This window comes from Gobio gobio, assembly GCF_949357685.1.
Source record: "Gobio gobio genome assembly, chromosome: 10".
Taxonomy (NCBI): Eukaryota; Metazoa; Chordata; class Actinopteri; order Cypriniformes; family Gobionidae; genus Gobio; species Gobio gobio.
In genome coordinates this window covers 48,970,824-48,997,308 of record NC_137116.1, presented here as the reverse complement: position 1 = coordinate 48,997,308, position 26,485 = coordinate 48,970,824, and the positions used below count along the sequence as shown (strand labels likewise).

General features: G+C 36.9%; 1 protein-coding gene across 1 annotated transcript in view; it reads right to left on the bottom strand.

Moving 5' to 3' along the window:
* LOC307132615 (low-density lipoprotein receptor-related protein 8-like) overlaps window positions 1–26,485 on the bottom strand; it is a 41,755-nt gene that overhangs the window by 7,508 nt on the left and 7,762 nt on the right. The window contains exons 2-9 of the mRNA XM_079827070.1: window positions 21,751–22,116; window positions 19,094–19,213; window positions 15,935–16,060; window positions 13,907–14,078; window positions 13,565–13,780; window positions 6,994–7,112; window positions 1,876–2,015; window positions 1,531–1,675 (exon numbers count right to left, since the gene is read on the bottom strand). Coding sequence (XP_079683196.1) covers window positions 1,531–1,675; window positions 1,876–2,015; window positions 6,994–7,112; window positions 13,565–13,780; window positions 13,907–14,078; window positions 15,935–16,060; window positions 19,094–19,213; window positions 21,751–22,116 — 1,404 coding nt within the window. The remainder of the gene's footprint in view (window positions 1–1,530; window positions 1,676–1,875; window positions 2,016–6,993; window positions 7,113–13,564; window positions 13,781–13,906; window positions 14,079–15,934; window positions 16,061–19,093; window positions 19,214–21,750; window positions 22,117–26,485) is intronic.

Genomic DNA, 26,485 nt, shown 5'->3' with positions numbered 1-26,485 from the left:
CTGAGCACACAAGCTCATTGGCTAAAATGAAAATCATTTTCTCACCCTTATGTTGTTCCAAACCTGTATGAGTTTCTTTCTTCTGCTGAACACAAAGATATTAAGATAACAAAGATAACACGAAAATATTTTGAGGAAAAAATACTATGGAAGTCAATGGCTATAGTCAACTGTCTGGTTACCGACATTCTTCAAAATATCTTCTTTTGTGTTCAACAGAAGAAAAACTTGGAACAACATAAGGGTGAGTAAATGACAATTTTCGTTTTGGGGTGAACTATTCCTTTAACTGATAACTACAGCTCCGGTTTTTAATTCATTTTAAACAAAAAGCTCAACCGGAAAAAGCATACATTTATACTACAACATAATCAGTTATTAATGACCCCCCTGTGGTGACAATCAAGTTTTTAAAGCTGTTTATATTTCTATGTGTTGTTTTTAATATGCTTTAAGACAAACCATGTGCAAATTCATAAGTCATTAACCATTGCTGAGTATTTTCTCCTTAAAACTGCAATGAACAAAAGAGTCACAAAAACGCGCCTTGAACACTACATTGTAACCAATCACGTCAATGTGTGGGCAGGCTTTAGCACATCCTTATGCTCTGAAGCAGGGGAGTCTCAAGAAAAGCCAGGTTTACCCTGTTATATGTGTGATGCCTTACCTGGTGAGGGCACTAATAGCCAAGGATACACCGTGAGAATGGAGACGAATAAAGTTAAGATGTTATGATGAACTATATTATATACATTATTATATGTGTACAAGTTGTTCAAAGCGTTTCTAAGGATGCTGATTTTTGGAAGGCAGACTGAGATGGTGAACGGGAATATGGTTTGTGTAACATTAGCAACACATTATTAGCTGTTTTATAACGTAGTCAAGCAAAAGGCTAATTATATGACTTACTTGTAGAGATCGATAAACGCATTTCCATTCAGATACATCGACTTGTATACAAGCCTGTATTATTCACTCTTCCACTTCTTCTGAATCAGTTTCTGGTTCAAACATATATGGCGGAATTAAACCAGTATTGCCACTTGCCATTGCGCAGTGTTTCCTAGAGTAAAGTTGACCGATTGGATCTCTGAGCTGGTGTAAGTGAGTGGAGGCGGGACTAATTTGCCTATTCATAGATCTGCGTATACTACATGAAGCAAGACATTATTTTCACCGTAAACAACGTCTAAACGTGTCATTTTGGTGATAAAAGATGAGGTTTTAGGGATAAAATTATTGACTACAGGGGGACTTTAATATTTTGTTGGTTCTCTCGTTTTCACATGCGTTCATAATTTCTTTATATGACAGCCTGGACAAAAACAATGTCCGCACAATTCGGCATGTTTCATGCATTATCACATATAAAACAATTGACTCAAATCACAAATACGCAATATGCTTTCTTTCTAAAACAATTTTTTTATAAAATCTGCATAAAGAGTAAAGAATCTGAAGATGTCAATTTTCCTAATCTGGACATCACTTTTGGCCACTAACAGTGTAAAGATTTCTGTCTACCTGCAGGCTGTAACAGTGGCTGAAGGATGACCAGCCCAGCTGGAGAAACAGAGCCGAGTCTCTGAGACACCTGGAGCATGTTGCCGTTGTGCTTGTCTGCACTACAGATAGAGTTGGTCAACTGGTCACTCCAGTACACACGACTCTACAGGGGACAAGCATCAAAAATTCAGTACTTCTCCATAATCAATGCCCGAATACATTTATAATATTGAAAGATTATTAATATTTCCATAAAACAATAAAAATGCATGTGTGAATATGGATAATATTAAATTATAGAGTTATAAAATGAACTAAAATCAACTGTGGAGTGAAATAAATTGCATGCATTGTGACATGTACCTCAAATACGGCCAATCCAAATGGTTGATCCAGATAACCGTTGGACTCTACAACCATCTTTCTATGTTGTCCATCAAATGCAACCCTTGATATTGTGCGCAGACCTGAGTCAGCCCAGTATAGCAGACCCCGAGGGATATCTTAATGGGGAAAGAAATGTTTTACCAATCAGCTTATTTATTAACTTTTAACTTGACTAAAATAGATGACACAATCTTTTATCAAACTCTTATCTTGTTTTCTAGCTTGTATCTTTTTTTATTTGTGGATTAGTTCAAAAGGATCATGAATTGAGAAATCTTTTTTTTTTTTACATATAAGAGGTCGTTGTACTATAAAAATATAAGTTACCAAACTCAAAACATCCTCGGTTAGTCCAAAAACAGCTTTTTATTGAAAACTACTTATTTCGGATTGTGTCACATTGTTACTTCGTAGTGTGCCGAAAGACCGCCACTGCAGAAGAAGATCAATGGCCCCGTCCCAAATGGCACACTTCATATGCACTTAGGGTCCATCATTAAGTCCATGAGACCGTAGGGTCTCCCATTTGTCATTTAAGGTTTCCGAAGGATGCTCGTGAGCGTCCCCTTTGCGGTCGATACATGCCCTCTTACTTTTGCCAAGCCCACACTGATGCGAGCTCGCAGCAGACTTCTTCCAGACAGTCAAAGCGACATTACGTCATGAAAGTGCAGACTCGTAGGAAGACCGTGAGTGTTTAGGGTGCCATTTGGGACAGGGCGATTACTCATTGTCTCTTTAGCCCTGCCCACCGATTTGCACGTGTCATGTAGTAGTAAATACGAGACAGACGCAAACACAGGATTACTTGAGCAACAAAATGATAAGAGACGCCTCTGAGACGTTTACAAGATGTTTTGAAGTGTCTTTGCATTGCCATCCTTGTGATCCTAACATTAAGAAAGTGTGGATGAACTTTATTTTTAACAAAGTTCTAGTCAGATTTCATCAGTAAGACACTGTTCGTTTGTTCACTTCATTTTACTGCAGATTCATTTTTAAACAAGAAGCATTTCGATAGGCTTTTCAGAGAAACAAAATAAAACATGGTGCTGAGCAAACTACAATGGACTACAATGGCAGTAATGTCGCAACACACAAGTAGTTTTACCATGTCCCTATTGCTTTGTTACAGATCGTTTAATATGTACCGCAGACAGTCAAACTGGATAGTTGTGATTTGCAGTACTTCCCTTTGCTAAGGCCTTTATGGGGTTAGTGCGTTGGATTATCGGATAGAGAAGAAAGCATGTACAGAACGCTGCTTTTGTTATTGCTTTGATCCAAGCCATTCGCTGTAGGGCTGGGCGATATGGCCAAAAAAGGATCTCCATAAAATCTTTTCATATCAGTCGATATCGATAATATTTCTTTCTTTCAAATTTAAAGGCAGATTTTTGCTCTTAAGTTAAAGGGGCTATATGCGTTTTTCTGAAATTTAAACTCGCGACTGACACCTGTGGCCAAAAAACAGAACTGCTCGTATTTTCTGCTCGCTCTCGCAGCGGTGGTGACGTCACATCCGCAGACAGCGCGGGAAAAAACGACCCACCAGAAAATAGGAAAAATAGGATACAGGCTTATAGGTGCACCCACTGTGAGCGGACAAGGTGTCAGTATGCTCATCAGGAGATGTTTGAGTCATAAATGGTAAAATAAAAAGGCCATTGTTATGTTTATTTTGGGGAAAAAGTTGCATATAGCCCCTTTAAAGTTGTAAAGCAGACTGTTACTTGTGGTTTTAAACTACTCTTTATTGTCAGAACATGACAAACACTTCACGTTTTTGAATTCCTTACACTTTTCCAATCATTTTTCCTTAAATCAATTTCTTAATAGAAAAAAAATTAATGTCTTAGTTTCTGCGTGTGCTACAGGTTATGCTTTCGTCATGAAACAGGTTTGTGTTGCCTGACTTTGGCATATATCTTCAGCTGCAGTATTAATAATATTACATGTTTTGTCTTAGAAATGCCCATTTGACAGTGAGTTGACAGTAGTAGTAGTAGCTTGAGTTAGGAGGATGCAGATTAAAATTTATGTTCATCAACAAAAACACAGACATCTGTAAAAATTGTAACAACCTCATTTTTATATCGTACAATTTTTATATTATGACTGAGTTTTATTAAAATGAACCATTGGTCTTCCATAGTATCATAGATTTAGATCATGATAACCACAGTTAAAAACACGCATATAGCTCTTCACTGCTATGGTAAAATATATCTAGGCTATATGGTTTCTATGGTATTTGTGTGAAAAACAGTAGCCTAAAAACATTTAGTAGCCTATAAATGCACAAATTCTATAGCTAAATAAAAATACTGTAATAATATTCCATTACATTTAATAAATGTCTACATTAATAATGTAACACAATTCTATATGAATATCCCACATTTCTGCCACAGTACCATGCGGTGCAGTTAGTGTTACCAGGCACGTGCACAGGTAGGGCTCAACCTGGTCAGAGCACATGCCCTTTTTGCCCTTACACTCCGAAGTGCCCTTTTTTTGGTGGAAGTGTTTTTTGTTCCTGCTTCAATAAATCAATAGTTTTGGTCACTGCATTTGAGTTTGACTTTTGTAAAATGTTAATAATATATTGATAAGTAATACAACCACATTTAATTTGTTTTTGCCACCGAAAAATCATAAATAAGCAAAGGTGCGCCCATAGACCGCCAAGAGCGCCCGCGCTGTTTCCTACTGGAACTTACACAAAGTGACTGAGTGATCCTCGTCATCTAGGTCAAATATATCTCTTAGAAATTTTTTCTTGGATTTATGATTGCTAATACAATTAATTTGTTAACATGTAATAATATCATGGTCGCATGTTTAATTAATTTACGTTGTTGATATATGCACATATTCGCTAATTTTTGAATCTCTATACTCTCTCGTTTTCACATGTGTAGTAAAACATGGTTACAGTAATGTTGTCGTTACATTAAGTGCAAATAGGCCGTCTTTTTCACAGAAGGTCTGGTTGGGTCAGTCAGAATTGCAGAAGACACCATGTAAATGATATCCATGATAGTGCAGGGGTAAAACGCATGGCTTGTTTTAGTTTTGACGCAAAATGATCACGGTTCGAATCCACGTTTTGCCGAACTTGCTCTACTTCATTTTCCCATCACACAGAAATTCGAAAAGGCATTTTTTCCCCCCAATAAAAATAGTGAAAATCTTCAAAAAATGTAAATAAAGCATGTCATGTGTGTTTGATAATAAAGTATTAGGGGCGGGTGAACAGAGGGGTTGCCCTTTTTCAGTTTCAGCACATGCCCCTCAAAAGGTCTGTGCACGGCCCTGAGTGTTACTACAGTTAATCATGGTAAATTATGGATAAGATCGCCTTCTGACTGTATCATTGTGCACAGTGTTTCTGCTGTTTGTCAGCGCCGTTTTGTCTGGCTTTAAAATAGTTTAAATTACAGAGACATTAGTGTGTCAATTCCACCAAGTGGTTGAAACTTATACTTTGTATTAATTAAAATGACTTTTAACATTTAAAAACAGACATGTTAAAATTCTACAGCTTGATTGTATTGGTAAAACTGACTTAGTAATGCACAACACAACATTGGAATTTGAACATTTAAAAAAAAAAAGTTCATACAAATAATACGTTTCAACAACTAGGTGGAATTGGCATACGTTCCCTTAGCGCCGTGGCAGCGGGTCAAAGCGTTCTCGAGTATAAATATGCAGCTATAATGCACGCAGGTGATTTTGAATTTGAGTTTCATGTCTATATACAATTGCACACTTAAAACTGATCGTAGTGTTTAAATATTATTTTGAATTGATATTTCATGTCGATATACAATTGCACACTTAAAACTGATCGTAGGGTTTAAATATTTGTAAGACTTTGCAAATCTATAGAACAATGCAAGGAAAACTAACTTTACCGCACTCCGAGTCTCCCCCAGTGGTCGGGAATATTTCCATTGTGGCTTTTTCGTTGTGTTGTGGCTTGATTACGTTGTGTTGTGGCTTTATTTCTTTGTGTTGTGGGTTTTTTGTTGTGTTGTGGATTTATTTCGTTGTGTTGTGGATTTATTTCGTTGTGTTGTGAACTTATGTATGCTTTTTAAATTTTGTTGTGTTGTGCACTACTGGGCCACCATACATGTGGGAATTGTTTTGAAAGCGTCTGGAGAAACGCTCACAGGGCTTGCAAAATATCCATATCAATCAAACACAATGATTCATCTCTCATCCACCCGCGATTGATTGGAATGTTATTTCTGTATTACTTGGCTGGCCCGATCATAAGTGAACATAACCGCGAACGTACACACGCACTATTTCACTATAGCCCGTCGGCAGGCCGGTGATAGCCCGTCTGAAAAACACATAGCCCCGGGACGTTGGGCTTTGCAAGCACTTGCGTTACAAGTCCGAGTCTGATCACAAATGAACCAATAACACCTTCTCCAGCCTGTGACCGCGTGCTAAGGTATGTAATCAATAGATATCAAATGATCTGTAACAATGCAATACTAACACATATAAAAACATGTTTTACTCACATAAGTGTGTTGCACCGTTCCTGTCGGATCCAATATAGAAGGCACAGCATTGTGTTTTAATCTCAATATGTCTGCAAATCCAGTCTCGACCCCTATCTTGTTTACAATCGAATCCGCGGTGAAATGAAGCGAACAAACATGCAATGTCTTACGCACGTGAGCTGGAACCGGCATGTTTATTGCTCGGTAGCGCGACCCGTTTAGCTCCACGAGTTGGTGGGCGGGCTTGAGGCGGTGCTTCTGCATTCTATGACGTCAGTGGTCGACATATTCTGAGATCTCTCGTTTTCTGGGCCTGGTGTCTATAAAAGCTTTTCTTTGACTAACAAGGACGTTTTCAGCTCTGAAACTTACAGGATTTTCTTATATCACGATGAACTTTTATATATCAAAGGAAAGTTGATTTCTCAATTCATCACCCCTTTAAATAACAAACAAAGATGAATATAACAAATGTACTTCTCACTGTTAGTTAATTTAAGTTAATGCATTAATAAACATTAACTAATGTGGGACCTTATTGTAAAATGTTACAGAGAAGTCTAACCTAGGGAGATTGCGACAGGGGAACGTATGGATGAATTTATCAATGCTATTCGGCTTGTCCCACCCAAACTGACACGCTCAATTCTGGGAGAGGCCCCACTCTCTGCCCAAAACAGATACCTAGAGGAAGGAAAACAGGTTTAGAACTTAAACTCATTCAGTCAAACTCATTTAAACATTAACCTTCAAGAGATGCTCCAAAATGAAGATGCATACAACTTTTGCTAAGGAGCACAAACAAAGATTTGTAGAAAAATATTCAATTTCTGTTATTCGGTCCATATAATGCAAGTTGATATGGACTTCAGTCAAGTTCAGCAATCAAGTTCATTGAAATTGCCTCAGGTCCTTGCCTTGGTGTGAACTGCTTTGAATAATTGCTTTAAATATTCCTGGGAGCTCCTTCTTATTTGGAAGATCCTTCTTATTTGGAAGATCCTTCTTATTTGGAAGATCCTTCTTATTTGAGGATGGCTATTTCCTTGTCCCTGTATGAACATGTCATATTTGATTTCTTACATTATGACAAAAATATGGAGAATGAGATCTTGTGATTATTCTGTACTTGTAAATAAAATTTTCATTGGTGTAAATCTTCTTGCATTCAGAAACCTATTTTTTTCTATGGTGCTTAAGGAAATAGATAATGATATAGTTACTATTATGGAGATTACAAACTAGGGATGCAACAATATAGTTAGTCCACGGTTCAATACATACCTCGGTTTTTACCCACGGTTTTCGGTTCGGTTCGGTTCTGATGGCTTGTCACATACATTTTTTGTTATTCTATTCTTAGGCGACAGGAACCGCAAGAGGTTAAAGAGAAAAAAGACTACTTTTCTCTTCTTTCTTTATTTTACTTAAAATAATTGAAAAACCTTACTTAAACTTAAAACTTTACTTAATAAAAACCCTTGTACACATTCCTAGTGTATTGGATAATATAAAATAAATATATATAAAGATTTACACTGGCAGCTCAGAGCTGTACAGCAGCATTTAAGTATGAAATTGAATGAATGAATGTAAAAATAAAACACCACATAGACTTCACTATAAAATATACACTGATTCTTAGCTACTGTATTAGTTTTTCAGTCGAGAGCAGTGAGTGATTTTCTCTTTGTCTTTTGTTGTTGTATTAACATTAAAGGGATATTTCACTCAAAACTGAAAATTCTGTCATCGAGAAATGAATACAGGTTTGAAACAATATTAGAGTGAGTAAATAATGACATAATTTTATAGGTGAACTGTCCCTTTAAGGACCGCGTGATCACTGGCTGCGTTGTTGTCAGTTTAAGACCTCTACACATCTAATATACAGACATGATTGCGATTTTACTTTCACTTTAGACATAACCGACTGTGTTTATGTTAACCTTGTGTGTATTTGACAGTATTAACGCAGTAAGACGACTAGTTCAGTATTCACGTGTTTGACAGGCTTTTAGTGCGCGCGAAAAGCGAATGTTAAATGTTAAAACCACGCACGCGAATGAACCGGCAAGGCTTTAAAACGCATGCAAATAATGAACTTTCGTGATTGTGAATAACTATAGTGTTCCGTGAGTATAACTCTACCACTAACGTGTGATGTGAATGTATGTCGCGTTGTTCAGTATTGGGATGGAGGCAAATTATAGAATTTGTAGAAAAATAATTAATTAAATGCGAAACCGAAAAAAACGCAATTCACAAGCGTGTATTGAACCGTGAATGCCGTACCGAACGGTTCAATATTATATTGAGAATTGTGGCATCCCTATTACAAACGAAAAAAGCTGTTAAAACTGTAGTTATTTAATACATTTAAGATTGTGTGAAATAGCAAGGCTATTCATTTTTTCTTTATCTTTGTAGATTGCATTTATGGGCGTTTCTTCAACTAGGGGCACTTTTAGCCATGTGAAGTGTAATAAAAAAAAAAACTTGTTCAAAAGTCACGTAACACAGTCTCATAGGTTTAAATAATTTGTCTATTTTTAAGGTCTGTAAGAGGACAAACTTAGATTACAAGAGAAAGTTATTATTTTAAAATTTTCCGACCTGCAATGAACAAATGTAATTTCCACCACATCTCAATATACAGCTATTATTTAAAAATAGAATAACTTGTGAAAATTCAAGAATTGTCTAAGATAATTTGTGTAACTAGTTTTACCAGCTAAAACTGTACACCTGTCACACTCTGAAATGTAATATTGGTTTGGATAAGAGCTTATTAGAAAATAAATAAGTTGATTTTTTTTATTAAGTAGAGCATGATCTCAAATTTTGGATACATTTTTAATGTGTGATGAGAACTTAATGACAATGAATTAACGTGAATGTAGATAAGTATAAAAAGTATTGTAATATATTATAATATAACAATTATTACACAAATCTACTCTGGCAATCCATATCAATTGTACTTTGTAGTCATAAATGTAATTTCCACCACATGCTGTAATTTCAAACACAGGGCAGTGTGGTGGAAATTAGCCTACATTTATGTAGTTTTTTTGTGAAAAAATGGAAGATGCTTCACTGATTAGCTTTGAATTAATACTTAGCATTTCATGTATGCAAAATACTCTTATTTAACTTAAAATGTTTAGCTTTTTAAAAACACCCTTGAAGGTACAGCATGTTTGGAAATGACGTAGAATAAATATATTTACGGTTCAAGCTATATTTAGCTTGATTGTTCTTTATTTGTTGTTGATGAAAATCAACATTTGCTCTGTCACTGAATATTTCCATTGAAACCACCAAAACAATCTTTCACACGAACCTTTTAAAGGGACATTACTGTGTTGTAGTAGAAATGACACATACTGTGCGACAGCTATATTTAGTATAAAAAGCAATATTGATAGTGGTCTCACATTAAATACTATAATGTATTTTAATTTGTTTACTAGTGCTTAATTCCGGTGCATTAATAGTTACCAGATAAGTCATATTTTTAAAATGTATTTTCATCGTTGAAGTTAAAAAGTCTGGGTGTGCGACAAGGAGAAAACAGTTATTTTGACACCTATAAGGAGGTTGAAAAGTATTTAAAAAAAAATCATAATAGAAAGTAGGGCTGTAATCAACCAAAGAAAATCTTGGTCAACTGAAGTCCTGAAATTTTAGACTAAAAAGAAAAAAATTCTACTAAAAATGACGTTAGGAAAAAAAACGTTAAATGAATTAGCTGCGCACTGTGCGCAGTACTTGGTAGCCTTGTTGTCTGCCCAAATAAATTATAAATAAACATAAACTAGTAGGCTATTTGCAGTATATTAAATCATTTTTGACCTGATTATTTTGCACTGAAATGTTACCTTAATAGGAACATAAAAGAACATAAAAGTGCCCACTGTCTAAGAATCACCCTTGTACGTAAATTCTTGGCAGTTTTGCAATTGTTGCTCAAAGTGACAGTCAACTGTTCTTCTGCATTACTTCTCGCGCTAATTTCACAACATGTCTGTCCAAAACCATAGTCCTAAATCTATCCCTACCCAAAATGTATCCCTAAAATCAGAGGGAAACGATCGGTGAAAAAGAATGGTGTAGAAGCCCCTAGCCCCTGTTGTAAGTGTCACGGAGGCCAGCTAGTAGTTGCTGTGTGAGTAAACCTCACTCCTCTGATCTCAAGAAACGCTCTAGCGACTAACACTAGAGGTTGCAGCCTTTAGCCTCCTTGTTAGAGCATCCGACTCTCATGCCGGCAGACCCGGGTTCGAGTCCTGCTTGGAGCGGGCGGTTCGAACAGGAGGGGTTATACAAGCCTAAACTTGACATTAACTATAAACCTATCCTTCAAGTCTGACTGGTTGACGGGAATGTGGTTCCAGAAACATGTTTTATGTTGCTGTACTCTCCTGAGTGTACCTTTGTTCATATTTATTTTATGAGACACTCCCCTGCCTCTTCTTGTTTATCCTGTTACATTGTTCATATAACAGAATGACCAGGAAGAAAACACGATATACTAAGTCTGTGGTAACATGAGGGTGAGTAAATGATGTGAGAATTTTCAGTTTTGAGTGGAGTATACCTTTAAAGACAACATGAAATCAATACTGACCATATCTTTCCTGAATAAATGTTATTGTGCACAATTAATCACAATGACATTAATCTAAAGGAAAAAAGTATTCTTCTTCTTCTTCTTATTATTATTATTATACATCAAAATATAAGCACTGGCATTTATAATATAAAATATATTACATTGTATGTTATAATTATAGAACTTGTGCAAGTATAATATTTTTATGAGTTCCTAATATTAATAACACATTTCTACCTCTCAAAATTACACAAGGAAAAATAGCAAAACAATTGACTTATAATATCCATCCACCATATTAATGAAGTCCTGTCCTACATTTTTTTCAGCAGAACACTGTGGTTCACATTTATGTGAGTACTGCCCAGTTTCACAGTCAAGGCTTAAGCTAGTCCCAGGCTAAAATTTGGTATTTGAGCTGTCTTAAATGAAAGGAACTTGCACTGACAAAATGTCAGTGCCACTGTTTTGTCTCAAGATGCACACAAGCTAAGGCATGTTTATAAAAGCTACTTAAAGCTGCTGTCGGTAACTTTTTTTGTGTTCAAGATTCACAAAAAATATATAATGAGAATGTACAACATGAATCAATTTTCCAAACCGTGTTTTTGTCTTACCCTGAATCATTATGGTACACTTTATAATAAGTGTTTAAATTGGGACTATTTCAGGACAGACTGAAAGGAACCACTGCGGAGGAGCACAGTCCCTGCGTGACTCGCCAGAGCACGAACAGAGAGAAGTAGCTCCGGCTGCAATGTTCTTCCGCGAGACGAATGCAGTTCTGTTTATTAACCACTAGGAGCGCAAAAACTTACAGACTGCAGCTTTAAATGTCCTAACTGAACTAAGGCCTACTCTTGGCTTGAAGGGATCCACAGGGTTCACCCAAAAATGGAAATTCAATCATTAATTGCTCACCCTCATGTTGTTTCAAACCCATAAGTGTTTCGTTCATCTTCAGAACACAGATGAAGATCTTTTTGATATCTGAGAGATTTCTGTCCCTCCATTGACAGCTACGCAACTATGAGGTTTGTTCTAAGGCATCAACCAGGTTTGTTTAAGCTTCTGTTTATGTTCCTTGATCAATGTTTAAAGGTCTCCTATTAAGCAAAATTCACTTTTACATGGTGTTTGAACATAAATAAATGTGTGTTGGCAGTAAAAATCCACCCACTTCTTTTTTTTAATCCCCATAAATCATAAGCAGTGTCTCAGAACAAGCCGTTTGCAGATTCCTGGCAAAGTGACGTCACATTTCACAGGCCCCACCCACGAGTGTTGATGGACACTGCTGTATTAGCAAAGATCCTGCCCTCAGAGAGCTGTACAAAGTCCGCCATTTTTATCTCCTCGCCAGAGCATTTAACAGCAGCATTCAAGCAAGAAATGTGTTCTTAATAAAGCTACTAATGTTATTCAGTCAAAAGCAGTGAGTGATTTTTCTTTATCTTTTGTTCTTTGATTCATATTAACAGCATATATAGCCTATATATGCTGTTAATTTGAATCAAACAAAAAAAGATAAACAGAAAATCACCCACTGAGCAGTAGGTACTGTATATTACACTGCTCTCACTTTAATAAACAGATCTAACATGCACACAGGATTTCTGTACTTTCTGCATACGTGCACAGACATAACTGTTTTCATGTGAAATTTGTGTGTTTTTGACATAACCTTGTGTGCATTTGACAGTTTAATCGCAATAACACACAAAAGAGAACTAGTCTAGTTTAATAGCCTACTCACGGATGCGCCGACCTCCAGCTCCCTGAGCGCATGCGTCGGGTGTGTGTGCTCAAGTTGAGAGTGATAAGGCTTTAAAACCCATGCAGATGATAATATTTCATGATGATGAAGAACTGCAATGTCACGTGAACGTGTCTGCGATAGAGATGCTCAAAAAGTTGTATACAGATACAGATGTATCATGTTTCAGTTTTCATTTGCGTGTTCACGATCTGTGTAGGCACCGCTCTCTTGGGTGGGGAGCAGCAGCTCATTTGCATTTAAAGGAGACACACACAAAACAGCTAATTTTTCTCAAACCCAAAAATTGGCATTTTCAAAATGGTATATTAAATGATCTGTTAGGAATTTTTATCTGAAACTTCACAGACACACACTGGGGACACCTGCGACTTATATTACATTTTGTAAAAAGGGGCATAATAGGTGCCTTTTAAATGTGAATAAAAGCCTAAATGAAATCTGTTCATCATATAAAGTGATTGAGACTTTTCAGAAAATGGGTTTCTTTATGAACTTTTGGAAGCATCAAAATGTCAGTTGTATAGCTGTCAATGGAGGAACAGAAAGCTCTCAGATTTCATCAAAAATATCTTCATTTGAGCTCCGAAGATGAACGAAAGTCTTACGGGTTTGGAGCGACATGAGGGTCAGTAATTAATGACAGAATTTTCATTTTTGGCTAAAGTATCCCTTTAATCTAAGCCCTGTCTGTGAAACCAGGGGTATGTGATTTATATAGAGAAAAAGAGAGTATTTCACCCTAGCAGTGGCTGGACAGCAACTGCAGTAGGTCTGGAGAGTCCGGATATGAGCTGCCTTTGTTTGGAGCCATTCAAAGAAGCCACGTGTAAAGCACGAGTACTGGTACTGACCCAGTACAGAAGCTCATGGATCCAGTCTACCGCCAATCCCTGAATGCTTGTGGAGGCCTTTAACAACACAGCTGGTCTATGGTCACTGGAGTCTAAAGACATTCTGAAATAGACATAGACTGGCTTAAATTGTGCATTTTGTGAAGGAATAGAATTCTAGGTAAAAGCTGACATTTTTAAGCATATTCATTTGGGTACAATTTTCTATTTAATAAATATGGCTCTGCACCTGTAGATGACGTCATTCTCAGGACTGGTCCAGTATATTGTGTTGTTTGCATTAAGTGCTGTAACAGGTCCCGGCGAGACTCTTTTATACGTGATGTTTCTTTGCTCAGAGCCGCTGAGGTCCATCCACTTAACACCCTCATGAGTGCTGACCACCACATGAGCAACAGCACCTGGACAAGACCAAACCCTCACCCGAATCAATGTTGTTACTCTTAACTAAATCTATTACAAATGCACTGAAGTTGTCTTGGTAATTAACTCAAATAAAATTAAATTACCAAAACTGAAAAAAAAAAATAATAAAGCTAAATAGAGAGCTATATAAAAATGACAAATCTCATAAAAATTACTCACACTTAAAATAAATAAAATGAAAACAAACACATAAGCCAATACAAAATATAAATAAATAATATACACTACCATTCTAAAACAATTGTGTCAGTAAGATTTTAAATGTTTTTGAAAGAATATGCTCACAAAGGCCAGTTGATAATACCTAGAATATCAAAATCAACTGCAGGCGGTCGACAGTTTTCCTATTTAGCTCCTAAACTCTGGAACAGTCTTCCTAGCATTGTTCGGGAAGCAGACACACTCTGTCGGTTTAAATCTAGACAAAAAACAAATCTCTTTACTATGGCATTCACATTAAATAAAAAAAATTCTCAATTAAATGATTGTTAGGCTGCATTAGCTAGGTCAGCCGGAACCGGGGAACTTCCCATAACACCTGATGTACTCGTTACATCATAAAAAGAATAGCATCTATGCTAATGTTAGTCTCTAGAGGTTTACTGCAGTCAGCCGGATCCGGGCCGTATCCAGATCAGATGGTGGACCTGCGCCCAGACATGACCAACGCATCCCTGAAGTGTCTGCAGAGACCGTGTCAATTAGACTCCCCATGAAATTGCCTCATCGACACGGCATCCTCAATAAACCCGCCTCCGGCGTGATGACTCCGATCTTTCAAATATTCCTATTTAATAATTATTTAATCAACACGTCATCCTCAATAAACCCGTCTCCGGCGTGACGATTACTTTGATCTAATGTGACCTCTGACCTGTAACGTTGCCAGAATAATAATCATACACTGTTTGTTAATTGGCCAGAGGAGAACTGGCACCCCGACTGAGACTGGTTTCTCCCAAGGTTTATTTTTCTCCATTATGCTCCTGATGGAGTTTTGGTTCCTTGCCACTGTTGCCTTTGGCTTGGCTTGCTCAGTTGGGGACACTACATTTTCAACTAAATATCCAAATAAATGTAATTACTAAACTAAATTAAAAACATCAACTAAATTACTGATCTGCCCACATTGTCACTGTATGATAATTGAAATGAGCTGATGACATCACCGTTTTCTCCAGAGCGGCTGTACAGCGGAATCAAAATTCTGTTGCATTATTTTCCTGTTTAACACTGTGAAGCTGCTTTGAAACAATCTGCATTGTAAAACGCGATATATAAATTAAGTTGACTTGACAAAGGCTGCAATTATTTGATCAAAATTACAGTAAAAACAGCAATTTTGTGAAATATTAAGATTATAAAATAACCCTTTTATATTTGAATATACAGTATTTTAAAATGTAATTTATTTCTGTGATGCAAAGCTGAATTTAAAGCATGATTACTCCCAGTCTTCAGTGTCACATGATCCTTCAGAATTAATTCTAATATGATTTGATAATAATAAGAAATGTTTCTTGAGCAGCCAATGTTGAAATCATGTGCTGATAAAGTGTTTTTTGTGTAGTTTTTTTTAAAACAGCATTTATTTGAAAAATAAATCTTTTACATTATACAACTCTTTACTGTCACTTTTGATAAATTTTAATGTATTCTTGCTGAATAAAAGAATTAATTTATTTTTAAAAATACTGACAACAAACCTTTGAATGGTAGTGTAATAGTATATAAATAACGTAACGCTTTATTTCCTCATTACACAATGTAATTGCTGGATTAAAAAAAAAAAAATCTTTACAGGACAATTTTATTTAAATCTTTCTCTCACCTGTAGCTTTGCACTGTCCAGTTTTGGCGGTCAGTTCATACCCATCCTGACATTCACACGCAAGAGATCCATTGGAATGGGCGCAGATTTGATCACACACATCTGAATCAAGACAGTGGTCCACGTCTAAAAGTGAAAAGTTAGTATTTGTGTGAAAAGTTAAACCTATTAATACTATAAAAGTCAACCATGATTATTTGCATAACCAATGAGAGAGGGATTACTAACATAAGCAAATTTTATACGCTTAGTTAAGGGCACAATATGTACGATTTTTGGGTTAAAATATCCAAAAACCACTAGAACAGTGTAATATATTTTGTTGACTTGTGTACTTACATTATCCCAAATGTTTCCAAGAATGTTTAAATCCAGAGAAATAAGCAATTTTAACCAGTACACGGACCATGTCTGTGCATTGCCTATAAATGACATCATCAAACCCCCATTACCCTTGATTTACCGCGAGTAACATGTTTTACCATGCCTAATATCGATCTAGCTTACTGCAGTGTGCAACAGTCTCATAGTCGATCGCCCCGAGCAAATGAAAAGACTAGCATTATAACATAACTTTCAACGTTATGCCAAGTTCAGACGGCACAATTTTCAAATTCGTCGGATCACTGCTCTTTTCACACTGCATGACTATCTGGGGCAGCATTCAGCCACTTCACACTGCACGATGGATCGGCGACAGGACTCAGGAGGTTTCACACTGCATGACTTTACAATAGGAAGAATCACAGACAACTCTCTCCGGTGCGCAAAGTACATTTCACAACCAAACACACGTGAGATTTGACAAGTCTGCGAAAGTTTCCGATCCAAATTGTCTGTGCGCTGATTTGCAGCGAAAAGGAGAAAAAGAAAAACGATTATGGCGGAGGAAAAGGTTAGGGAGACAGAGAGAGCAAGGATTGTGTTCTGCAAAGAGAGTTCGAGGTAAATAAATCATTTTGCAATGTGCTACTTCTGCGGCTGGTCAAGCAAATGTTTGTGCTTTGTTTCTGTTTGATAGAATTGTAACTATATCTATTAAAATACTGATATTCTGGTCTAGAACTGCTGTATCTTGCCCTCTCATTGGCTGTCGGTCATCGCCGATGTATTTTTCAGTCAAAACATTTGAATCAGTTTGAATCGCCGACAAGTCTAGATATTTAGCATGCCAAAAATCTCATGGGCGATTTCGGGCATTTGTCGGCGATTTCGCAAAACCTGTTTGCGAGTCAAAATCGGGGCTAAAATCGGGCAGTGTGAACTCTGCATTACCCCACATACACATGACCAGAAGAAGTGGAAAAGGTCGTCTGCGGCATTATCACTGTTGCCAACTATTTCCCAAGAAAAATAGCTAAAGCCTGCCCAAAAAGTCGCTAAATGTCGCTAGATGGCGTCATGCGTCAATTAGTATATCCGTGACGTCACCACGTCGTACTTGCGTTCTGCCTGCCTAATGTGTTCTCTCCTAATCCGTGCGCACATACTGCATTTTAAAATAATACAATACATAGCCGACGCTCCAATAAAGATGCTCATTTCTTATATCTTTTTTTTTCTTCATACAATAGAACGAGTATGATATAGTGAATGACAAAATTTTTTAGATAATCTGAATTGAGAGATGACAGAAACTGGATGAACTAAAGCTCTGATAGTGAGTAATATAAGTGATAAGCACAAGAGAAGAATGGAAATCATAATCAAATGATTTAATAATCAAATCTTAAAGCAGCACTAGATAACTTTTCAACCTTTATAATATATTTTCAAGACTCTTGTGATGATACATCGACTTACAATAGGTTGAATGAGACGTCTGCCATAGCCTGACGGGGTCTGTATCGCTTTTAATCGTCCTTTTAAACTTCGGGTTTCGGGTAGTAACCCGAGAAAAAAAAGAACTACAAAATTCGACTGCTTTACGGCATATACGTCACTTCCACCACCACCCCCACTTCCTAAAATTCGGACGTGCGAGCCCAACTATCATTTGTTTGCCGAATGTTATAGTCATGGCCGAAGCAGCACAGAAAAATAAGAAAGCAAAGGTTTTGTCGGAGGAAAGCAAAAAGAGGAAACGAGAAAGTGATCGGATTAAAGGCAGGACGAAGATCAACATTGGGCCAGCGTTTGCTCGTTGGCGTGAGCTGAATGTAGGTGGGGCTACATTCTTGCAAGTAAATACGTAAGACGTACAAAATCCTATTTTAGGATACCTAACATGTCGGTGATATGGGTTTATTTGTCTTGCCTCAAGCTATAATGCAAATCGATTTTTCAAATTTGCAGATTCATCTAGGGTAGCTTGATATTATAATATTGACGATATATGGTTATTACCTACCACTCAAACATTGAATTGAAGTATCATATAGATTCTGTAAAACGGGAACCAATGGACTAGGCTACTATAATGACGCTGGCTTGTAAACGTGAGCATCGCAATCATTTGGCGTTTGAAAAAAAATAAAACCCATGAAATTATATTCATATGACATGCTGAAACATATGCCACTGTACCTGGGATGAAGACATTTCACACGCGACGCAAGCAGAACACCTGCATGTGAACTCCTGCAGCGTTCAGGGCTATCATGGTTGTCATGTCAACAAATGCACGTGCGATGCATCCGCTGAGTTTACGACAGTAGTAGAGGACAATACTGTTTCCCAACTGTAGGGGGACCCCGAGAGCAAAACCTACCTAGTGCTGCCTTAATGGGTTAAACTAAATTCTTTAAATATAAAACAAAGGAAGCAGAAGTGATTGGTCCGTGACAACACTGTGCTCGTGTAGCTCGCGCATTCACATCTGTCAGCTGCTGTGCGTGTTCAACGGCATGCGCTGCTCCTCTCAGCCACTCATTGAACAGGATCAACGCATATAGAGGTGTGACGGCAGGGATAAAGCAAGACCTCGCACTGGCAGGACAGGACATTTGTAAAGTAACTGACATTTGTCCAAAAAGTCGCTAGATTTGTCGCTAGTCACTTTTTTGAAGAAAAAAAAGTCGCTAAAGGGGTCTAAAAAGTCGCTAAGTTGGCAACACTGGGCATATTAAAAGCTCCACGAAATTTAAGGCATCAAGCAAAAACATTTCTACAATGGTGTTTCTACAGCAACAATGTATACACTCGAAACCCATTTTTCACCTTCACAGTGTGTGTCCTGGACCAGCCTCATTCCAGTGGGGCAGTCGCACATGAAGCCAAATGGCAGATCAATGCACATGTGAGAACAGCCGCCGTTATTGAGCTCACATTCGTTTTGATCTACACAAAGACAAACAGTGAATTATGAAACATCCATTAATAAAATAAAATAAAACAGCTTCATTCATTAAACACTTTTCTTAGTCTATATCACATATCATAATAGTCTATTTTTAAAGAAATCAACACTTATTCAGCAGCAAAGAGCAGTGTTATTTAGTTTTAGTTCATGAAAATTTGAATTCGTTTTCATGTTAAAGGGGTCGTGAACTGCATTTTTGTTTTGTTTTATGATACATAATTTATAAATAAAAGGCATTTTTCCTACCCTGATTTTAGCCTTCTGCTCTGAACGCTCCGTTTTAAGGGGTGTGTCTGCGGTGAGAGTTCAGTGTAAACACCCACTGCTGTGATTGGCTAGTATTACTCTCTCTTTTAGCGTGTTTTTACTATTACAGCTCTCATAATCATGAAAAGTGTTGCATCACATTTAGATCTATGGCATTATATTTAGATCTACGGCATTATATTTAGATCTACAGCATTTTATTAAGATCGTGGCATGAAAGGTTGCAGTGATGATCATTGTGGCCAATCACACACATGCTGAGCGCATGAAAGCAGAGATCTCGTCATTGCAACTCAGTTTCTGTACACTAACGTATGCTTTCATCTTCACTAACAGTGCAAACGTGATATAGTTAAGAGATCCGTTGAATAAAACGGGAGTCTGATAAACTCTCCTGTTTGATTGACAGCTCCAGCGTGCGCGGCTCAAATGATTGCAAAGGGAGCTTTCTTTTAATCGCTTTTATAGAATTGAATCACTGTTTAAGAACAGATTATTTTCATCCTACAAAGAGAAACAACGCAAGTTTATGTTTAGTCACTGATTTACTGACTGACACACAGACAAAGAACATCTAACAATATGAATCATCACATTTCAGATCAGGCATTATAATGAACACAATAATTGCATCCTCAAAGGCATGTTTATTGCTTTGTAGCTTGATGGTTTAACACTAGGCCTATAGAGACAGAGCGACACGCGTCATAATCTGAAGGCCACGCCCACCGGGGGGGAAAACAATCAAACCGTCTCCATTGACACTGCATTGCGGGAGGCTGCCTCCTTGTCATTTCGGACTTATTACAAAAAACTGAACAATGTATAAAAGCTGATATGTGACAAAGTGAACTGCAAACAAGCTAAACAAAACCCAGAAGCAAAAACCCAGACGTTTTTATAAGCTGTTGACCCAAAAAACGAGCGTTTAAGGACAAAAAAGTGGATTCAGGCCATTGAGACAGAGTGCTACAGGTCATATTACACTGAGAACTACGGCGACTAGAGGGGAACGTCGTCAGCGACAGTAAATATAATATATAAAACGGACATTTGGATATTTGACTTAACAGTGACAAAATGTTTACTGCACACATACACATACTGAGACATACTGAGTGTCAGGATCCCAAAATTTACCCATTCATCCTGCTGAAGCGTCACTTCGTATTGCCTGTCTCCACTTTTATCTTCTTAAACGCTCGTTTTTTTGGGTCGACAGCTTATAAAAACGTATTTCTGTGTTTTTTAGCTTGTTTGCTGTGCACCTTGTCACATATCAGCTTTTAGACATTGTTCTGTTTTTTGTTATAAGTCCGAAATGACAATGAGGCAGCCCCCCCGCAATGCAAAGTCAATGGAGAGCGTTGGATTGTTTTCCCCCCCGGTGTGGGCGTGGCCTAAATACACTCTGTCTCTATGTTGCATGCGTGAATCGGTGGGCGGGGCTAAACAGGCAGTGATGAAGCAGGCATTGTTCTTTTTCATCTCACTCAGACGTCAAGGTGTGGCATATTCTGAGATCTCTCGTTTTCTGTGTCTCGGTGTCTATAAAAGCTTTTCTTTGACTAACAAGGAAGTTTTCAGCTCTGAAACTTACAGGATATTCTTATATTACCATGAACTTTTATATATCAAAAGCTCAAGGGAAAGTTGATTTCTCAATTCATCACCACTTTAATTTTTGTTTAATTTTTTGCAATTTCTTTATGTGCTTTTGACATTTTTTTTTTATATTGCTATTTAGGTTTTATTTATTTGTTTTAGATTTACTTCAGTTTTTTATTATTTATTTTAGTTAGTTAGTTAGTTAGTTAGTTAGTTAGTTAGTTAGTTAATGATTTTATTTTAGTGCTTCAACTTATTTCAGTTTATTTCCAAGGTGTCATTTCTAATTAATTGAGATTAAATCGCAAAGTTTAATTAATCGTAAAAGTTTGTTTACATAATGTGTGTAGTGTGTACAATTATTATGCATATATAAACACACACACAAACACATGCATGTATATATATTCAAGGAATAAATTACACACATACATATATACATGCATACATATATATTTTAACATAGAAAACAGCTTGTTTTAAATTGTAATATTAATATAAAAAAATTTTAATCATAAAATGCTTCTTTCAAAAATATTAAAATATCTTAGACATCAAACTTTTGAACGGTAGTGGAATAATATTTTTTTAATATGATATGAATGACAAAAATTATATGCAAAAATAAAATGCAACTCACCACAATTCTCTTCATCGCTGCCATCTACACAGTCGGTGGAGTGGTCACACCTCCATGAACTGGGCACACATTGTCCATTAGCACATCTGAACTCTGACCTAGCGCATGTCTGTGCTTTAGATAGCAATGCGCAGGTGTCTAACTGTTCGTCGGCTCCGTCTGAGCAGTCCAGCTTTCCATCACAAATGCTGCGAGCAGAAACGCAGCGCGCTGCTGCCACACAGTGGAAGGAGCCGTTAGTGCAACTCAAACAGGAGATCTCATCGCTGCCGTCGCCACAGTGGTTCACACCATCACAGCGCTGACTCAGAGGCACACATCCGCCGTTATCGCACACAAACAGCCCTGTGGTGCACTTTGGGAAACCTGCGGAAGTCAAATCTAATCGTTAGTTATGAAAGAGTTTAAATGGCATAAGACTATCACAGATGTTTTTTTTAAAAATGCCCTATTATCTGACTGGACTACATTTAGTAAAATTGTTCAAGTAGGTGAATTAGGGTAATGGGACACATTTTGTGCTTTTTTTAAATTTTTTTTTTTTTTAATTGTCAGCTACCATACTGCAACATTTAACATGGCAATAATAAAAAACAGTCAGTTCATAATTTTGATTTGGAAATAAGCACAAGTTTAGATGTATTTTATGCAATTTTCATGCTTTCCCAATTGATTAAAAAAAATGTCATTTCAAAATTTAATCCATATTTTATCGCATGTATATAACGCAAATATCTTCAAAGAAAAATCTAAAACATTGTTTTCTTTGTGACTAATGATTTATGTTCTTGTTGCAATAACCTTGCAAAAATATTATCAACAACATTGATATGAAATAAAGAGAGAAACATTGATTGAATAATGTTTGAACTATTTATAATAATAATAATAATTGACTATTTGCACACTTGTTAGACCTTTTAGTAATGTCCAACCTTGTGAAACAAAATAAGTAATGAATAACTGTAGATATCATAGAAGTGGTATATCAAATGAACAGATTTTTTGTTTGCCTATATAGTATGTATGTATGTATGTATATGTATTTGTTAGTGATGGGACGGTCTATACCGGCAGGGGCATGTCACAAGATCCCAGGCCCTGATCCCCCATGTTCCATGTTAAAATAAATTCCAGATTTTTCAAGGGCCCTCTCTCCCCTTGGGGCCCTGGTAATCCGTTTCTGGGTCCAAGCCTCAACTCATTTCACTTGAGAATGCCATCGAAGGCCGTTTAGGAGCGCTATTTATTCATATTAAACATCAAACATTTTAAAAAGTTAAATATTTTAAATACTTACAGTCTACACAACAGTCTCTGTGCTCACAGCGTCACAGACATGAATATTTTAACGATTTATAAAAGATGAAACACTGTCTGGCCATCTGGAATTTTGGTATGGAGACAAAGGTTATGATAATTTTTTTTTAAAGTATTACACCACATTGTGTGTGTATATTAGTATCGTTTGTTGTTTTTCTTGTGGTATGAGATACACCGTTTTTTTATTATTTTTTTATTGCAGATATAAACAACATTACAACAAATAAACTTTACAAGAAAAATGGATGACAGTATAAAGTTATAATATAAGAACAGTGGGAAGGAAAGTAAATTATATATATAAAAAAAAAGAGAGGCAAGGAAGTTTTACACTTTTTTTGTTGTTCATTTTTTTAGTGTCCTGATTAAGTAGTTCAAGTCAAAGGAAATTATTAAATTTGGGTATTGATAATGAAAACTTACATTTAGGAATATAGTATTTTGCCAGTAAGATAACATACAATTCCTATGTAATCTATGTTATGATTACAATGAGAAAAATAACAAATGATATCACAAATGGTTAAATCAATAACAAAACTGGACTTTGAAGCAATGAATTTTGACAAATCAGACCAGAATTCTTTGATAAGGGGGCACATGTAGAAAAGATGATCAATTGACTCAATATTGGAATTACAAAAATTACAATTCAAATTGGGTAAATTGGGTTGGTTGGGTAAATATTTTGCAAAATTTTTAAATGTAATTCTTTAACTTTATTTGGTACACAAAATTTATAAGGTAGTAACCATGCTTTTTTCCAATTTATCTTATCTATTAGAGCATTCCAAAAGAATTTTCCCCTTGGGGTGATTCGTTTCCTTAACTGAAGCATGTTTCTTATAGATTTATTACTACATTTTGGGTCGTAAATACTCTTGTCTTCAATCAGTAAACTCGGTTAAATTTTAGCTCTCTCATTAAATGACCAAGTCCTTTTGGTATAGCTTTTACCACTGTGAGAAATTCCTTGTGTACAACAGGGAAATTGTATTTAGACATGAAATCAATAGGCTATAAGAATAAACATTCCCTTGTGGACCTACAATATCACAGAGATAATCAATCCCTTTTTCATGCCAGTCTTTCAGGAAAATCGACTTGTTCTTTACCAAAATGTTCTCATTGTTCCATAGCTTCACTTTATGGGGTGAGAAATTGTGAACAAAAAGTTTCTATGCCAGAAGAGCTTGTTCATGAAATTTAGAAAGCTTTATAGGGAGTTTAGAAGGGGAGAAGTTACAGAAATGTAAGCCCTCCCACTTTTTTAAAGATATTGTGTGGAATAAAATACCAAATAGAGTCTGGTGAATTAACACAATTCTTTGCCCAATTCACTTTGAAAGTATTATTAAATGTAAAAAAAAAAATCAAGCATGTCAAAAGCCTCCGTCAGCTTTTTTACCACATAAAACCTGTTTTTTCAAATGCTGATGTTTGTTGTTCCGAAAAAAGTTGAACAGTAAACTATTGATTTGTTTACAGGTATTATTATGGACAAATAATGAAAAGGATGGGTATATAAAGCGAGATAGACCTTCAGCCTTTATTAAAAGAACTCGACCAAGAAGTGATAAATCTCTTTGAAGCCAATTGTTAAATATTAATTTTGTTTTTTTAACTTTAGGAAGAAAATTCATTTCTTGCCAAAAAGTGATTTTCTTAGATATACAGATGCCAAGATATTTCACACTTGAGATACAGCATTTGGACCCGGAAGCGCTGCCGCGTGACCACACGCTGTACCGATGCTTGTATCGAAATGACAATACCACATAATTGATGACGTTCGAAGCTTCTAACGTCATGCAGTATAGAGGGCATGCACGTGACGTCACCGTCGGCCTGAGTGACTGCGGTTACACCCAAAAACACAGCTTGGTTTTCAACATGAAGAGCTTCGAGATTGACTGTACAAATATATTTGACAAGAAATCTGAGGTATATATTTTTACAGACTTTCAAAAGCTACAGAAGCAAATGGATTGCTGCAATTCACAGAAACAACTGGACTCCAGGCAGCAAAACGTGGATTTGCAGTAATCATTTTGTCTCAATATGTTGAATTTTGGAGTAAAATCCCATCCTATAAATTGTATTGTTATTGTATTGACAACTCATCAATTAAAGGGTAACTAAACCCTAAACCAACTTTTTTTAGTTAATGATCTGTAATACTGGGGCTTTATTAATACTGTTCATTGATTCGAGTAAATGTTTTGACATTTGAGTATAAAGTGTTTTAATTCTATAAAATATGGTGTAAAACCGCCAAAGTGCTGCCCTCTTAAGGTTGAACGGTGGCTACTGCAGTTGAATTTTCCTATTGGACGTTGTGGTACATCGTGACGTAGGATGGTACCTCCAACGGCTCACCATCCGCACCCCTGGCACGAGCTCACCACGCCCTCAGAAATGTTTCCCCCAATCACACGATGAGAACGGCTTCACTCCAGTATGAACTGTCATGTTACATGAAGTGGAAACATTATGAATGAAACTCACATGACACTTGCTTTAACATTGTATTGAAGAAAATACGGTTAAATAATGCAGTTGTCAGTACACGTCAGGCTTTTCTTGCGATATTATTGCCGCCCGTCATGTGTACAGATAATTTTCATACATGAGACGCGCTTTCAAACCCTGACACGCAAGTGGTTGCCACGGACACAGATAGATTAGGTCAGTTCTCTTGCACGGCTGCTTCACTTGCATCGTCTGCATCGGGAGTTAACGCAGTTTGAGCAGCGGCTCGCATTGATAAGGCTCTGGGTTTGTGTCTGTTACAGACAATCCACCCTCCTCCACTTCAGGTGAAGGTAGGAGAAATGACCGCTCTGTTGCAAAGCTGGCGTCACTCCAGTCATTCTCCATCTTTGCGACTCGCGAGTCAGACAGCTGTCAATCAATCCGTCACTGCGGGTCTCAGGTGCACACCCTCCGCTCAGCCCCGCCCTCGGTTCGTCCCCTCTGTGTCCGCCGGGCTCTGCCCACTTTTCCAGCATTTTTTGAAAATTGCCAGTGGGTGGAGTTAAGCTCTGAGCAGGGGTTTAGTTACCCTTTAAATATTTACCATCCTATATTCTGCATAATTGGATGTTTTTTAATAAATACTGACAAAAACTATAGGGCTGGGCGATATAAAACTATATATTGATATAAGTGATCCCCTGGATTTATACCTACCTATGCTTTATGTTCACATAGTACATGAAGCTTCTTCATTAAAGGGGTGGTAAACGTACTCGGTTACTCACGTAACCTTGGTTCCCTGAGAGAGGGAACGAGTATTGCGTATGGGAAAACTCCTTTTCTCGAGAATATGAAGCAAAAACTTTATTCCATAAAGTGTCTATGTAAAACGCAGTGCCGCTGCACAGCCGATAGACCAGCGCGAGCTGCGCGC